Consider the following 18571-nt stretch of genomic DNA (forward strand, 5'->3'; position numbering starts at 1 on the left):
GGATGATTTAAAGGAAATGAGCTGAAATCCATTTGATTGGATTTTATGTTGCAGGATTGCTGTAGAAATGCTTATTGAGATAAACATTAGCATAATATGTGTGTTCAATCACATTTAGAGGATGTTAAACCATAAAAATGAAATCAAGAGGAATTTCCCAAATAGCTATTACTTTATTTTAAACAACAACTGTACAAAATACAAATACAAAACATGTTTTAAAACAGCAAGAAAGGTAATTTAAACACAAAACAAATGTTACCACCATACACTTTTTTTTTTTTGCTTACATCACAACAGCTGTACATTTCATCATATAAAGTGTTCATTGATTATGAGAAAAACATGTTTTAGTTGTTAGGTTAAGATTTCACATTACAATCCATGTTCACGCAGGTATTTTACAGCAACCAACTACTGAAAACTACAGATAGAGAGCTGAAACTTTTTTTTTCAAGGTATTAAAACAAGGTAGTTACAGCATAAACTTGTAACACTTTCCAATAAGGTCTCATTCGTTAACATTAGTTAATGTATTAACTAACATGAACTAACAATGAGCAATACATTTGTTACAGTATTTAATTATTAATCTTCATTAATGTTAGTTCAAAGTGCGTGTTAACAAATATAACTTTTGATTTTAATAATGCATTAGTAAATGTTCATTCTTTGTTCGTTAACTAAATTTGTTAACTAATGAAATCTCTTTGTAAAGTGTTACCTATAAAATAATTGTTAAATTACCTTACCTTAATTATACCACAAAAATGCAAATGATACAGATATAAACATCTAAAATGGCAAATTATTTTCATTTCCTCCATAATTTTGCAGTGTATATCTGCAAAACTTGAGCTCTGTAAGGAAAGCGATGCCACTGTGAGAAAACAGCCTCAGCCGATGATGCTATTCACAATATATGTGACAAAAGCAACAGACGCATGTTTACTCTGGTTTTAGACTGATAAATGTGGGAAGTTGGTGTCAATCCTGGCTTGCTGAAATGCTAAAGTTCAGGACTTGAATCTGCAACACCCTTAAATCTAGTGTCAGGGTTAGGTGTAAAATTATGATTTGAGACTCGGGTCATTTTATACTCCTTGGGCAGAAATTGGGCAGGATACATTTGAGTCACAATTGTAAAACTGAGCTTACAATTGAAACCGAGAAGTAATCAACTGTCCAATTTTTCAGAGTGCAGTGTGAGTATCAATTTGACACCCGTTCTTGGCACAAGTTTTCCAGAGTGATGATTTGGCAGTGATGCATGTGGTTATTGCCACAGTGACCACAGTGGTAGTGCTTGGAGTCCACAAATCATCAGAGTAGAAATCACCCCTGAGCTCACACACTCAATCACCTCCAAATCTACCATCACCCTTTCATGTTCAATCAACCATTCAATTGTCTGTCCATGATAGCTTTAGGAGCATTACGGCACCTGCACTGGACTGGAATGGGGCCTATTTTGGTCTTCAGCCAACATACTCTAGTTTGGAAAGTTATGAATAAATCTGCAAATTAAAGTCTGTGATTGTCAAAATGCTGTTTTCATTTGGCCACCACTCCAGGCTACTCTGAGGCACTGTGAAACTGCTGACACTGCAAATTAAGCAACCTAATCAACACAACCCAACGAGGAGCTAAGCATTTGCCAATGAGCCTTTACAAGCTGGAGAGGACTCTTTAAATGACAACCTCTTCCTCTCGGACAGGAGCTCTTCGGCGGCTCCGCGGATGTCGTCTAGCTCTGTGGTGTAGTGGTCTGGGCTCTCTCCGTTGGAGGTCTCCTTGATGACGCTGTACGTGAGGGCCACGCTGTAAGTGGGGGGCTTCTCGGAGCGCTGGGGCCCGCAATGGCACAGTTTTTGGAAGGCGGCGCGAAACTTCTGCGACATGGCATTGTAGATGATAGGGTTGATGGCGCTGTTCATGTAAATGCAGAGACGACAGAACAGGAGGAACCAGGTGTCCAGATAGGCGTCCTTGAGGAAGGAGTTGACCACCACCAGCGTCCGATAGGGCATCCACAGCAAAGCAAAGAGAATCACCACCACTGCCAGCATCTTTGTCACCTACAGCAGACAGCATGACAGATGTTTTTAGTTATGTATGTAACTCTCTGATCCCTCATACTTGCGTTTTTTAAACCAAAATCCTCTTTAAACTCATTCTCATTTTACCAGATACATAATTATATTAAGGTAACATTTCATTTTACGGTGTCCTTGTTACATATGCTACATGTACTAACCATAACAGTAAATTATGCATAATCACATGCAACTAACCCTCAACCAAAAATCCTAATCCTACCCTAACCCTATAGTAAGTAGTAGCTTAATATTACTCAGTACTTACATATATAATTACACTGTAACAATGACACCTTAAAATAAAGTGTAACCTATATTATATTATATTATATTTATTATAAGCCTCAACAGTGTTTAAGTGAAATATGGGTTTTGCATTTATAGCTACCATTAATAACTTTACAAAATTTATGTTGCTCAGTTGTTATGTTTTTTTTCAATGCAACTAATTAACGTTTAAGGTCAAAGTGTTAATGTCTGTAAAAAATGGGTGACATGTTAACTAACAGGATACCTGTTTTCTAATTAAAGCATGCTCATTTTAATTTTTCACTCAGTCTTAGCCTTTTGCAACAGTATAAACATGATTATCACGGTACAGCTGTTGTATTGTTTGCCAGATTGTTGCCAAATCTGTTAACACACCATAACATGTCATGGTTAATTTATGGAAAACACATTTGTAGGGCCTGAGCAAATTCATAGCTTAAAGACTGGTTTTATAAAGGTCATAAGAGGTTATGTTTCTCTCCATGTTGGACAACCAGGCAAAGAGCCCTAGGGCAACACAAAAACAACGCAAGTGCAGTCGCTCCGAGTTCATCAGATGGCGCCTGGCTTCACTACGCATTTGGACCTTTACATGCTCGAGGCTATGTGAGCCGTGAGCCGTCACAAAACATCTTTTTTTTTTTTTTTTTTTTTTTTTATAACTGGCAAACGACTGATGTGTTCCGGTTCGGGGTCACAAATGTTTCCTGCACTACCAAAACACCGCTACCGAATCTGCAGCGCAACCTGCGTAGTCCGTTTCCCGAAAAATGACTCTTATGCACCGACTCTTTAGTGTGAATCAAGTATGATCAATGTATTCCGAATCTCGAAAGAATGAATCTAATGAATCGGTTCTTTTAAAACACACATCGCGACCAGAGCAGTTATATTCCAAAATTAATCTAATGAGTTGAATGAGATTTTTTTTTTAGCGAATCAGAAACATAGCGATCAAAATCTCGAAGGAATTCTGATCGCTAGACGCAAAATTGCTGAAGTGCAACGTCTCTAAAACGTCTTTGAAGACTTTGAACAACATTTTTGCAAGAATTGTTACATTTATTTCAGATTTGCTTTTATCCATGTAGGCCTAATAAGAAATACATTTATTTATTTAGCCTATGTATTCACATTCCAAACCAGTGAATACTGCTATAGCAGGCTCCCCATGCGCACAATTACGCACAAAGTTATGCGTTAAAATCAACACTTCACCTGTCTCCGAGAAGCAGCAGTCGTGCTGCTGGAGGAACTCCTGGAGTTCCCATGCACGGACGACTGCTTTTTCCAGTTTCTTCGACTTTCCTTGGGATCCAACGGCAATGGGTTGAGGAAAAGAATTCTTGCGATAAATCCGTATAAGACAGTGGCCAGCAAAAGAGGGATAACGTAGAACACCGCATAGTCTGTGAAATATATTGGCAAATACATGTTTCTGGATACTTTGTAGGCGCATGTCACGAGGACAGCGTTGTCAAAAACGACTTCTGTCGTGTCGGAAAGATAAAACCACATAACGCAATAGAGGGAAGTTAAAACCCAAACGAGAACAATGATCTTCTTGGCTCTGGAGAGGGTGCACATAAACTGCGCTTTTATCGGGTGGCAAATAGCAATGTAGCGTTCAATGGTGAAGGCTGTGATGGAGCAGGATGACGCGTTGATACCCAGATACTGAAAATAAGTGATGGAGAGGCACCCGGCGTATCCGTACACCCACTGTCCGCCGAACAGACTCTCGGTGATGTTGGGCAGCCCCGCTGCCGTCAGGACCATGAGGTCGGCAACGGCCAGACTCACCAAGTAACAGTTAGTTGGGGTACGCATGTGCTTGGTCGTTAAGACCACAAGAATGACCATAATGTTGCCAACAATTCCAACTCCACAAATAAGGATCACTAATAAAATGCTCGCGACCTTGTATTCGACAGTATAATCAGTCCATATCGAAGTAGTGTTGTTGTTGTTGTTAAATTTGAATATAGTGCCGTTATCCATGCTCCACTTCTGTTTGTTTCCTTTTTTCCCCCGCAGAAATCACTTTTCAGCTCTCCAGGACGCGCGCAAAAAAGGTCATATTTAGTATTCCAGAGAAAGAAAATTCAGTAAAGTTAAAATGTCCGTTTTAATTGTCTTTCTGGAAAAAAACACGATCCAGTCACAGCAGGCTGTAGACCTCAGAGATGAGTATTAACGCAGTTTCGTTTGGTGCGAAGCCAAGAATGTGTCCGTGGTAATTTGTGTGATATATAAAAATCCTTTCCCTAGTGTGGATAACTGCAGAGAGCTGACAGAGGTGTTGCACCGCCCAGGGCTGAACAGGCTGATATGGTCTGAGACCGTGGTAACCCTAATACGCGACCGAGAGCGTCAGTAAGGGCAGGTTGTGCGATGCGTAATGCCGAAGCAAGCAAGAGAGGAAGTGTCTGTTCAATTATGGGTTTCTCGCCTAAACTGTCCCCCAACAGGCCCATTTCACGTTCTAATTAAAATGTTCCTCTGCAATATGGTGTTTGTTTAAAAGTCAGTTTGCTTTGGTTATATCAGAACTGATAGTGATTGCTTTTACGCAGTTTTTTCAAGGGGTATGTTAAGGTTACAGATTGATCCAAGCCCAGGAAGGCTGGCCAAGTTTGATTTCACCTGCAAAATGCAGTTTTACACCCATGAGAGTCATTATTGACACTTAACTGAGTCTATTGATACACAGGTCTTAAAGGGCTTAATGACAGTCTTATGTGTATTTATGATGAGAGACAAATCACTGAGATTAATCTATTATTGAGCTATGACGTATAACATATCGTGACATTATTTGTACAAACAGGTCAATTGAAATCATTTTTGAGGAAGTGGAAAAAAGCGACAGCTTTATCTGTGTAGACCTTTTAGCTTTGCTAACATTCAATTTAGCATGAAACAGAAGTTGCGATAGTCTTTTCTTCCCTATTGTGATGTATATCTGAGTGAGGCAGCTTTTTGTAAAAGAAAAAATGTGGGGTGCGACTTGATTTTGTCCATCGGGAATTGATTGGATTGTTGTTTGCTATTGGTTGATCTCGTGTGATTGACAGGTAGTCCCGCCCTTTCTCCAGTAAACACGTCATCAGAGAAGAGGAGATGACAATGCAAGTGGGAGGGGAAGATATTTTGATTAAAGATTACGATGGCACATGAACTTTGTAAAAAAATAAAAATAAAAAAGAATGCTCTGTCATGACAGCTCTCGGAATGTATGGCATGGTAATGGATATGACAACTTTGATAAGTTTTGCCTGGGTGGAATAGATCTGCTTCTGCTGTTGGTCATTGCTGCTGCTTCTGCAGAGTAAGTACAGGACTTGCTTCTGCCAATACATGCATGACACTGCTGTGAGCAAGTAAGACATGCTGCTGCTGTACAATATAGCATACATGAATTACCAGAAGCAGATATATACAGGTGGAGCTGGGGAAGGTGGAGGGTTTCTGAAGGCGCACTGCAACTGCTACAGGTACAAGTATTTGAAGGTTGAGCAGCGAGCTCATTGGCTACTGATACAGAAGGAACAAATCAGAGAATGATGTGATTGCAAAAAGATTGAGTTAAGAACTTGTCAGCCTGCGCCATCTAGAGTTTCATTACAGAACTTTGCATATATGCACAGATAAATAAATGAAAGGTGCTCTAAGCCAGGGGTTTTCAAAGTGGGGGGCCGCCAGGGGGCGCCAGGGGGGCCGCAGCAAGTTGGGGAAAAAAGCGGAAAAAAGTAAAAAAATATATATTTATAAAAAATATTAAATATTTGCTAATATGAGTATTGTTATGAAATAACATTATAATAATTTGTTGCATAGCCTATCTTAACATTATACTTTTAATGTTAATATTTTAGAGATGAACTGATTGATCGGCTAGTGACAAGAATTGGCCGATTTTCACGTGATTTTCAGTCTGACATATGCCGATTCAAATGCACTCGGGCGCCGCATGAATAACATGATCGCGCAACATCAGCATCACACATGCACACAGAACGCACATGTAGGAAACATTGTGAATTACGGTCGTTTCAGACCGCGAGCGGCGCGCGAGCAGCGCGATTTTTTTTCCGGCGTGCACTCACTGAGAGTGCATTCACACCGCGAGCAGGAGCAGCGCGTGAGCGTCAAGCAGGAGCGTCGCGTGAGCAGCAGTGAAGCGGAGGGTTTCGGCGCCGAGTCTATTTTTGCTGCGCTGCTCACGCTCAATTAAAGTGAAGGCACACTTTTGATGGACAAAATAAATATGATTTCACACAAAAAGTACCTAAAATGCACATATTGCATGTATAGTGTGTTTGAACAAGAACTGGAGTAGGATTTTTGCCTTCATTTTCTTTTCTGACATAGCCTACTAAAGAAAATGAAGACAAAAATATTTATAGAAAATGTATTAATTTAAACTTGTTTTTATTAATCAGTTTGGGTAAAAGTGGTGTTTTATTATATATAGGCTATATTGGGGCTGGAGGAATTAACGCGTTAATCTTTGCGATTAATTTGAAATGTTTAACGCGTTAAAAAAATAACGCATTTAACGCAGCACTTTTTTTTTGCCTCGTTTTAATGATTTCCTGTTGCGGCTGCTATTAAAAAGCCGAAAATATGTGGATCGGGTTTCATTCTCGAGCAGCTTTAATGAGCGGGTCTTTTCCGCTCCGTGTGCGCCGCCGCACTCTCCGTTCCGTGTGTGTGTGTGTGTGTGTGTCGGCCATAGGTGTCGGCGCGCTGCGCGTTCTGCTCTGTCGTTCACGGCCCAAACGCTCCAATCATGTACCGATCACGCACTGGAAAAGCAAGTCCGCTCAAATAAGGTGAAATTTCTCTCTAGACTTCTGTTTGCTGCGCTGTTATTCATGCTGGGCAACAATGTTAAAGGGATAGCTCACCCAAAAATGAAAATTCTGTCATTTACTCTCCCTCAAGTTGTTCCAAACCTGTATGATTTCCTTTCTTCTGCTAAACACAAAAGAAGATATTTTAAAGAAGGTTTGTAACTAAACAGTTGCTGGTCCCCATGACCATAGTATTTTTTTTTCCTATATGGAAGTCAATGGGGTCCATCAGTCGTTTGGTTACCGACTTTCTTCAAAATATCTTCTTTTGTGTTCAGCAGAAGAAAGAAAGTCATAAAGGTTTGGAACAACTTGAGGAAGAGTAAATGAGGACAGAATTTTTAATTTTTGGGTGAACTATTCCTTTAAAATGACCTGCTCTGATCACATGCTATGTGTAATAATAGCTTTTTTAGGACTATAGTTTATTTTTATAATTAGTAAAAAAAAAAAAAAATTGAAAAAAAAAAATCTTAAATTGATTATGTTGATTGATTATTGAAAAAGAATAATACATTGATATATTGATGTTTAATATTATTTTAATATAGGGCTATTTTCTGTTCCTTTTTTCTGGTGATTCTAAGTTTTAATTATTGATGATTACAAGCTTGGAGGAAATGCAATTAATTGCAATTAATTACAGCAAATTGTGCAAGTAATTAGTTAATTTTTTCTAATCGATTCCCAGCCCTAATATATATATATATATCTGATGTTCACCTAGATGTTTTATTTATTTATTTCTACACGTGCCGTAGTATTGTCGATGGGTTCAATAACACATCCTGCAAAAGGGGGGCCTTGGCCAGAACCTAGTGGTATTTGGGGGGCCTTGGCATGGAAAAGTTTGAGAACCCCTGCTCTAAGCGATGCCACGCGTTTTTTAGGCCAAAACATTTTTTGTCACACACAGCAAACATCTCCTCACTATCCGCTAGCTGCCTGTCCCCTGAACACACTGTAAAAAAAACGCAGTCTCTCTAGACACCACAGGCTCCCCAAACGGCAACAAAAACAAACTGGGCTCACCCGCACCCCGAAACACAACAAACAGTGCTCCAGCCAATCACCGACAAGAAGGATTTGAGGGTGGGGTTTGGGGGGTTAGTGCGCGTGCACGTGAAGTGGGTGTGGAGGAGAGAGAAGCATGAAGAGGGAAGTTTGAATTATGGCCGACACACGACCAAAGAGACGACGTTCCGATGAACAAATTGCAAAGAAGAGGGACAAGGATAAGGAACGCGCGTAGTACCGAATTTACATCGGAAAAACCTTTGAAATGGTGGCGAGAACTCCGCCGGCAGAAGGGCTTCCAGTCCGACATTCAGTTGCTCTGTTTGTACAAACAGGTAAATCCATTTTTATTTCTAAACAGACGTTCATGTTCGCCAAACCAACACAAGGATGTAATTAGCTAGAACTATGCAGTCATCGTTAACTTTGGTGAATACAACATATGTTTCTAGCAGCTAGCGATCACTCCAGAGAATGTCTCAATCTCTATTATAACGTAAATGATCAAGCAAATTCACAGTAGGGCGACAATTTGTGTGAATGATCGTTTTCACCCACTGTTTGTTATGAATTTGAATGTTCATTTATAGGCTATTGACAGCTTTCACTAAATTTGTTTACGACGCCGCCGTTGTTTATGCTCACTGGGAAACGCGAAGCTAACGTTATCTTGCTATTATTGCGTCCTTGTATGGGAGCTACGATTTTAAGATAATGTTTCTCTTTTTCTGCATTCTGTTCTGCAATATATAAAACCATTTATCTAACTTGGCGACATTACACATTGCTTGAAGTATCAGTATTTATAGTGACTACTTTGACTTTCCTTTATGCCGGAAGGGAGGGGAGGAGGGAGGGTCTAGCTAGCCTCCGTTTTGTTTGACAACAATTCGAATGTCAACAAGAAGTTACGACTCCCGGGATCGCTTACAGCACCTTTAAAATTAGCAATGCAATATTCCATAAAAAATAATTGTTAGCTTTGATTTTTATGGTGACTTTAAGCAGTTCATCAAGGTCCAATTGTTTTTCTTTTAGTGTTTGATTGAGGCACTTTAGTATACGTAGATTAGTATTATTTCTTAATGTGTTGTTAAATCTTTATCAAAAGCATGACAGTGTCATTCATGTCACAAAAAATGATTAAATAATTTTTGACAGCTTTTGTGCTCTCTCGAGACGACGCAGATTGCTTTATATTCTTGAGAAGAGTAAATAACGGAACTTTACAGCTGTCAAATCCTCTGGATTTATCAGAGTTTCTTTTTTATTTATTTATTTATTTATTTATAGGCTACATTTTGCATCATGAAATCTATTGCAGACAGTAAGTGCTACAAGTCATTTCTCTTTTTCCATTTTGCGAAGGTCAAGTCTATTTGTAGAGTTTATGACTCGGAGGGGGTGATATCTGACGGCTATAAAGACGTAATCCATTATGGTCACCTTAAAAAATATCAACATTTCAGTAAGGGGTTTAATCGTTCTAGAGCTTTGGAAGTGTAAACACAAGGCTAGAAAACAGGAAGCAAGATGTGACACATTTTCTGATTTATTATTTGTTTTAAAGTTATAGATAGATAATGCTGGGTTTGAACAATATATTGGCCTCCATAAATTATCTTCATATAGGTGGTCACCCATTACCTTATGTAAATGTTTGACTTTTCACATTCTGATTTGTATGATTAGTGTTGCACTGCCATCTAGTGGACATTTTGATTGAGCACACAAATAGTCCCCAACTGCGTTTAATTGCAGATTCTAGAACTCTTTCTTACTCTCGTGATTCATTAAGAGAAATGTAAAGCAACTAAAACACATTATCATTTACCATTTCATTATTATGAGTATGTTATAATGCTTAAACCATGTTTCCTCAACTGAAAAAGCTGTTTCCTGTAATGATCAAGAATCATGATACACATTTTGGAAGATTTTTACATTGTATTTTGATTTGAATCCCATAACAACTCATTCCCACTTTATCTCAACTCAACTCAAACTGTGGCCAGAAAATGTATATATAATGAGATGAATAAAATCTGGAAGCTATTGTTTGGCAAATCTCTCCTCAAGAAAGAGACAAAGGAGACCATATTGCATTGATCAAAGTTAACTTCCTGTAATGGTTCATCACCCAACTTCTAGAAAGACTGTGAGGGATCTAAGAGATAATCAAGCTGAGAAGCAAGAGTTTATGAATATGGGAGCGTGACAAGCATTCATAAAGACAAGGCTGTGATTTCATCGTTTGTTATGGAAATGCAATGAATAATTCATCATCTGCCGGACTGTATGATTCATTCGTTCCCTAATTGAATTTGATTTCAGCAAACTTTCGAATTTAAAACACAAAGATGTTGTTCTGCTTTTAATCAGATTCAATGCCAGCAAACCACTCCAAGCTTGGCAGCCGACATCTCAAAGGAATAAATAACATTTCTGGCTGCGACTCAGGACTATCTCATTTTTCTAATGACAAGAGCCCATTTCTACATCTCACCCTGCATGTCTCCCATCCGAAAGGCCGTGGACACAATGAGGTGAAACTAGTCATTCCGTGTGTTCTTGTTATTGGCTTCAAAGAGAGCCAGTTCATTTTAGAAAAATGAGATTGTGTAGTAGTTGGTGGTGACAGCATCGACCAATCAAAACTTTTTAATCAAATTAAATGTATCACAATACCTTGCTCAAGGACAATGGTGCTACTTCTTTGTCCATGATTTAAGTACAGTTTAGATTCTCAACTCTTTTATGATTTTACATGGACAGGGATGAGCTCATGTTATGATAATAAAAACATTTTGATACCAGTGAGTCACTATTCTTGTTGACCTTCAAAGATGTTTAATGACTAAAAGAGCTGTCGGTAATTCTGTCTCCATCTCTCGCTTTCAGCACTTTGCTCCCTCTCCACATGCCCTAAAATGTATATCTTAAATGTATTTAAGAGGCTTAAGAGTTTAGATGGGTCTTTGTCAGAGTAATATTCCTGTCCTTAAAGAGCTTACAGATATACACCTCCTTATCCGAGGCTTTATTCAGAATAGCATACAACCATATTCTTTATTGCTGCAGTATAATACTGTGCTCACTGTTTCTGTATGCACATACTTGCCCCACAATACAATGTTCTCTTAACTTGACTTTAAATTTGCATGATGAATGAACCGGTATATCAGCGATTTCTCTTTGACTTTTAGTTTTATTGACTAATATAATCATCTGACTGCAAAATGTTTTCATTTTTTAATGCAAAATTGCATTCAAAAATGCTAAATAACAAGATGTTAATAGAAAACCACCTGCTGAGTTATTTCATAATTGTTATATTTATATAATTTTTATTTTATATTTATATTATTTATTAATATATAATCTTTTGGATAAGATTTTATTTTTAGATTTAATTTTTATTTTAGTTCAAGCTTTCATAATTTTGTTATGTGCTTTTGTATTTTTTCTGTTTTTTAATAATATATATATATATATATATATATATATATATATATATATATATATATATATATATATATATATATATATACAGTGCTATGCATAAGTTTAGACACCCATGCTAAAGGTGACTAAAAAGAGGAATAAAAAATCATCTTTTGGAAATTGAACTTTTTAAAATTAGGAAAAATCCAACCTTTAAGGACACCAATTTTCTTTGTGAATGAATAATGTATCGTAAATAAATAAATGTTCTTCCTTAAAATACAGGGTGCATAAGTTTGGACACCCCTATGTTAAATTCCCATAGAGGCAGGCAGATTTTTATTTTTAATTATTTTTAAAAAAAAATTTTTTTAGGATACTATGCATCCTGATAAAGTTCCCTTGGCCTTTGGAATTAAAATAGCCCCACATCCTCACATAGCCTTCACCATACCTAGAGACTGGCATGGGGTACTTTCCATAAGATCATCTCTCAATGCAAATGAAACTAGCTATTAGGCTAACTGAAATAAAACCATGCCAATCTCTAGGTATGGTGAAGGCTATGTGATGATGTGGGGCTATTTTAATTCCAAAGGCCAAGGGAACTTTATCAGGATGCATAGTATCCTAAAAAAAAAAAAAAAAAAAATACTTAAAAATAAAAATCTGCCTGGCTCTATGGGAATTTAACATAGGGGTGTCCAAACTTATGCACCCTGTATTTTAAGGAAGAACATTTATTTATTTACGATACATTATTCATTCACAAAGAAAATTGGTGTCCTTAAAGGTTGGATTTTTCCTATTTTTTTAAATTAAGGCATTAAGTTCAGTTTCCAAAAGATGGTTTTTTATTCCTCTTTTTAGTCAACTTTAGTATGGGTGTCTAAACTTATGCATAGCACTGTATATATTAGCTTAAGTTTATATTTTTTTTATTTAAGTTGATCTAATATTTATATATTATTTTATTTCAGCTTTATTTCAATTAATGAAAACAATTTAAAAGGTTTATTGTTAGTTAACAATTACAACACTGGAGGTCATGTGACAATGTAGCATACTTCTGCACTGTATTCATTAAGTACTATTCTTTGCTATAGCCTGATATGCTCAACTCCTGGATCGCATAACATGTGACCTTGGATCACATGACATGTGACGTGTAGCTCTGTGGGCAGCACTGATTTCAGTCTTCACTCAGTTCTCAGGACCAAGGACAGCTCCTTCCTTCCCTACCTACTCGGATTTGCTTACCTTGTCTGTATGTTTCACAAAGACACATAGAGGCCAATAAAGATCTAAGTGTCCTCCAGCATTACAAAATTGCCAACAATTCCGGGTATAACTTTTTTTTTTTTCAGCAACTGGCCAAACTATCAAAGTTAGTTCTGTCATAGTTTAGAGTGCTTATGTCCTATACATGCAATACACAAGTATTTAAAGTTTGGGTCAGTAAGATTTATTTTTAAAGAAATTAAAACTTTTATTCAGTAAGGCTGCATCACATTGATCAAAAGTATAATACAGTAAATACTTTTACACTGCTACAAAAAAAAAAAAAAAAAAAAAAAAAAACTATTTCAAATAAATTCTCTTCTTTTGAACTTTCTATTCATCAAAGTAATAATGATTTCCAAAAAAAAAAAACATTGGACAGCAGAACAGGACTGATAATAATAAATGTTTCTTGAGCATCAAATCAGCGTATTAGAATGATTTCTGAAGGATCATGTGACACTGAAAACTGGAGTAATGATGCTGAAAATTCAGCTCTGCCATGACTAAATTACATTTTAAAATATATTAAAGTTATTTTAAATTGTAATGGCATTTTACAGTATAACAGATTTGACTGTGTTTTTGATCTGATTTAAATACTAATACTAATATGTTGTAAATGTTTAGCATACGACACTTAAGTTTAAAATCTTACCAACCTCAGAAACTGTATACTGTACGTGTCGTCATAATAGTCATCTGAAATTTCAAAATCAGTCCAAAGATTTATGTTTGCATAACATGCACACCTGGACTATATAGGTCAACAGGTACACAGGTCAATTTATATTCCAAGTTAATTTCTTCTTGAGGCTGAAGGGGGTGACGATACTAACCTCAGTGGCAGAGACTGTCAGACAAGCGGCATCACCTGGTTTCACACTCTTGGTTCTGAGAAACACACTGCCTTGCAGGTCCCTAAAGCAAAGAACCAAACGTTACACTTGTTTGTTCTGTTCCACTCTAAAATTTCATTGTAATGTAATTTTTTCAGTTTATAAACGATCAATACATTTTTATTTAGGGCTTTTTAACCTTTCATTTTGCCTTTATTTAATAGAGATGCATGAGCAAAGCTATGTGACTGCTGTGTGATGTGATTTAGCAGCTGGCTACGTGTCACTCTATGCCTGTGTAATCACCTGGTCCAAACAACATGAGGATAGACTGACGAGCCACAGCGTGCTTCTGTATTCCAAGGTGACGGTTGATACCCAAGGCTCTGAAACTCAATTTTGTCCTTGGCAATGCATGCCGGATTGGCTCAGCTGGCCGCTGACGGTATGGAAATCTCAGAGGGGTGTGCAGCAAAATAAGCTGTGCATCCTTCTGAGACTTCCGTCCTGTTGAAAATAGTCCAAACTGACTGGAGCATACAGCTACTCCACCTATGTTCATAACGCCAGCAGTGACAGATGGGAATTCATGACTGTGCACCTCATACTCCCTGAGCTGAGCCTCCACCAGCCTGGGACATTAATCTGTGGCTGAGTAAGCCCCACTTCTCTGCAGACTCATCTGTTAAATAGGAACTTGCCTGGCCTTGATCCGAAGTCATCCTTTGTATTGGTGTACACAATAGCACGTATCTGTTGAAATAAAATAGTTTGTTGTCAAGGGTTAGAGGAGAACTGCTGATTAGGGGTTATTTCTGACTACGCCTTGAGAATGTTTGAAATAGCCTAAATCTAAACATGATGTGAACAAATTATGTAAACGTATTGTTAGAAGAATATGAGCTGATATGGGCTGGTTGTGGCAGATTAAAAATAGATTACTACATAAACCTTGCTCAAACTGACTAGTAATCTTTCAAGCTTTTAAAGGACCACAGAGCAGATGGTGTAGAATAGGTGTGGTTTAGCACAGCCGCTGACTCTTACTGGTCGTAGTAGAAAATGTCCCCAGGCTGTAGTTTCCATCACGGTGGTGATAATTACTATTCGCTTCCGAGAACCTGATTGATTTCCCATGGTTCCGATACAATTTTAAACCTGTTATGATTTACTTGACACCGCAAGAGAGATGCAAAACTGCGAGGCGTAGATACCGGAAGAAGATTTACGAATCTTACTATGGCGAAGGCTTGGTTGTAAATATTTATAACCGGTTTGCTTCGCCATTGGAACGTTAGCAAGGAACGTCTGCAGCACCTAATTGAAATTCAACAGCCGAGCGTTCGGTAACTAAGGGACGTCAGCACAATCTTATTTATATTCATGCTCAAACACTTCCCAATTGGAAGATTACCGAGAAACGTCACTCTACCTAATGAATATTCATGAAAGGTCCTTTGCCATAGTAGAATTAGTAATTTCGCTATGAAGAGATCAGTTCATCTTTAAAACGGAGCGTGGGAGGGAGAACGGTGGAGTGCAGAAGCCGGGAGGCCAAAATGTTCATCAGACGAGAAGGTATTAACAAAAAACAATTGATTATAGCAAACAAACAATGTTTGATATGCGTCTAACGTTAAATATAGCGAGATGGAAAATGCGTCCTATTTGTGTCGCTTTCTCTATGGGATATTGTATGACCTATTGATGAGTGTAACGATGCAGCCTGATGGACACGTGCCAAAACTACTGTATAGCGTATATGTCCGTTTTAAATCGATGTTTATCGCGTAAACAGTGTAACGGTTTAGCTATTGCAGATGTGATGATTTGTTGATGACTTTATTTCGACTATATAGACCAATAATCAGCTTGACACATTTTTATACTGATATTCGCACTTTTACAGTTTATTGGTTCTTTTTTTCTTTAGCCTAATAATAATTCTAAAGATGAAATTTTATTTAGATAGATTTCAAAACAAATTTGCATAAATTAAATGAAAAATGAAAATAATATAAATATTGGTTATTCATTTAGGCTACATGGGAAGTACTGATATCGGCTGTAAAAAAAAAAAAAAAAAGGATCATGATATCGATCTCTACTGTGACGTGCTATATCCCTATATCCCCGTCGGCCGTTAAGTCGTGCGTTTAAAAGGGACTTAAAGCTTATCTTGGGTTTTATACGGATTGCTTTGCTAATTGGATATTGAAGCAGTAGGACTAATCAGTAACTTTAATCGTCTTTCATTAAAGAGACGAAGGATTTCTTTCAAATACAGTCATTAACTGTTGCTAACCCGTAGTGTAGGCTACATAAATGGTTTAGAGTAGTAAATAGTACCCATGAGTCACAGTTGTGAGCACAAGTGAGGTGTGTTACAAAAATGCTCGTCACATAGTATGTGATGATAGTTATTTAGTTTGTCAAGAGTTAATATGAATTTTAACTGTATGCAACGAAGATAAAATGCATGGCCATGCGCAATATTAAACTGTTATTATTAAAACATTCTTAATGAATATTTTTTATAGTAGTTTGCTATTTAGTTATCATTGTTTCAAAAAATGTGTTCTTCATATTGGCTATCAGACATTTAAATGTACAAATAATTGGTATTACTTGAAAAAAATATTGGTCGATCTCTCACTAGGATCGATTTTGTGAATTGATTTCTCATCTGAATTATTGTAATTTGCATTTACAGGTATAGTGTGGATGGCTTGATGCAGCAGGAAGTCAGAGTAATCCGTGGGAGTGGATCTGATGGCCTCGGTGGAGTTACTCTACATAGATAATAGACGGGCAAGACCCGATCCCCCTGGGGTACTGGATTGGTCTTCTAGCCCTCTTCATGTTCACAGGCTAAACAGTTCGGTGGAAGAAGCTTCTCCCACTGTGAAGGTGCCTGCCTGTGAGGGACAGTGTAATTCAGCACCAAGGACGGCTCCTCACAGAGGACAACATGGCCTGCACCGCCATCATCCCGCAGAGAAGGTCAGGGTGTGCTGCGACGAGGAGCTGGAGACCTCGTTCACCTACGTTGATGAAAACGTCAATCTCCGGTTGGCCACCCCGGACACGAGCGAGAAAAGTGTTCGACGTGCATCTTCGCTCCATGACTCCTCCAGCGAAATCCGTCCCGAGGGCATCCAGGAGTTGTCGCTGATGTCTGACTTCGATCTCAGCTCGGAGAGTTCTGGGAAATCCATGGATTACGGGTTCATAAGCGCAGTCACGTTCCTTATCACCGGGATCTCGCTGGTGATCATATCGTACACGGTCCCTCGTGACGTCAGAGTGAACCCCGACAATGTCTCCGCACGCGAAATGGAAAGACTGGAGAACGAGAGCGCCAGGATAGGCGCGCACCTGGACAGGTGTGTCATCGCAGGCCTTTGCCTTCTCACTTTAGGCGGAGTGGTGCTGTCCACTCTGCTAATGATTTCCATATGGAAGGGTGAGATGTACAGAAGGAAAGCCTTTGCTTATTCCAAGCACTCCGCAAAGCTCTACGGTTCGATTAATTTAAGAACAAGATCGAGCCCCAGCCGCTCATCGCCACCACATAGTTTGGTCGAGGAGGAGAATGGCAATGCCATTAGTTGACTCTTTTCTCCAGTTCTCCATTCATCTCTATTGGACTGCCAACATAATGTGGACCTTTCCAGCATGGCCAAAAGAGCTTGTTTTGTTTTTTCACCTTGAATCAGTGACAGTTGCAGAAAAACCTAGTATCACGTAATAGATTTCTCAGGCTCCAGAAAATATACAGCATGATAACATTTGTCATAAAGATAAACAGACCTAACTTCAGGTTGTGTGGCAGCAAGTTAAATGAAGTTGCTGATAGTATTCAAACTCTTAATCTCCAAGCTGAAAATGTGAGAACTAAAGCTGATTTAGCTAAAGAAATGAGTCCGGTTGTACAGAATCCTGCTGCTAAAACTGACAATCCCACTGCCTCTTTCTTACTCTTTCAGAAAACTGAAATATTTCACTTGATCCATTTCATCATGGTATGGAGTGATCGAGCGCTACAGTCTCTGGTTTGGATGCTCAAAAAGCATTGTCCTTTGCAGCACTGCTAAAATGTATTTTTGGGATGTTTTTGCCATTATTTTCTCACATTGTCCTTGTTAGTTCATTTGTGGAACGAGCCATGCAGAAATCTAATATCCCCCGCGCCCCCCCCCCCCCCAGCTCTAAAATATTTTATAAATATTTAATGGAGGAAGCTGCCACACAATGATTTGCCATCTTTTGGAAATTTAAATCCATCCCTCTGAGAGAGCAAAGCATAACTCCTGTATCTTCACTGACTCATATACACAGCTGAACCTATAGTATTGACACAATTGAGAAAAAAAAAATAAAAAATCTTCTGTGCTCACAAGATTTATCATAAGAATTACAAATACAATCTATTTATCTCTATCAGTGCATACTCTGATGATAAATGACAGTTCATAAAACTCATAACTGACTCAATCTGGTATGAAAATAAAATTATATTATTCTTGATTTTGTGTTTCATTGCTTGTGATAAATCATTAGTATGTAGCTATTTGATAGCAATAAGCGTGACCACTTCACCTGAATTTATTATCATGAGTAGGCTGTCTTTCTACGGTTGTCATAAGTTGCATTGAGCCTTTTCCTGTAAATATTTTAGCTTTAAACTCATTATATAAACGTTCTGTTTCTTAAACCGGTGTAGATGCTTCACGTATGTTATCAATATAAAAGTAACGTG

At 38.0% G+C, this 18571-nt stretch overlaps 2 protein-coding genes across 11 annotated transcripts in view; one reads left to right on the plus strand and one right to left on the minus strand.

Annotated features, from left to right (window-relative positions):
• Positions 1-18261, plus strand: part of tmem74 (transmembrane protein 74) — a 78064-nt gene extending 59803 nt beyond the window's left edge. For 8 of the 10 annotated variants that reach the window (XM_081387875.1, XM_081387877.1, XM_081387874.1 and 5 more), the window contains one exon: positions 16523-18255. In XM_081387875.1, coding sequence (XP_081244001.1) covers positions 16582-17424 — 843 coding nt within the window. In that variant the 5' untranslated portion in view covers positions 16523-16581 and the 3' untranslated portion in view covers positions 17425-18255. Of the gene's footprint in view, positions 1-1998; positions 2114-15298; positions 15388-16522 lie in introns of those variants that run through there. The other 2 variants (XM_081387873.1, XM_081387881.1) reach the window with 2 other exon arrangements.
• Positions 18-4284, minus strand: trhra (thyrotropin-releasing hormone receptor a). Its single transcript, XM_081387871.1, has 2 exons — positions 3588-4284; positions 18-2078 (listed from the first exon to the last, which is right to left on the minus strand). The coding sequence occupies exons 1-2, from the start codon at positions 4230-4232 to the stop codon at positions 1647-1649; spliced, it is 1077 nt and encodes a 358-aa protein (XP_081243997.1). The 5' UTR covers positions 4233-4284; the 3' UTR covers positions 18-1646.
• Positions 18262-18571: the final 310 nt, after the last annotated feature.

This window comes from Scardinius erythrophthalmus (assembly GCF_964197995.2).
Source record: "Scardinius erythrophthalmus genome assembly, chromosome: 16".
NCBI lineage: Eukaryota > Metazoa > Chordata > Actinopteri > Cypriniformes > Leuciscidae > Scardinius > Scardinius erythrophthalmus.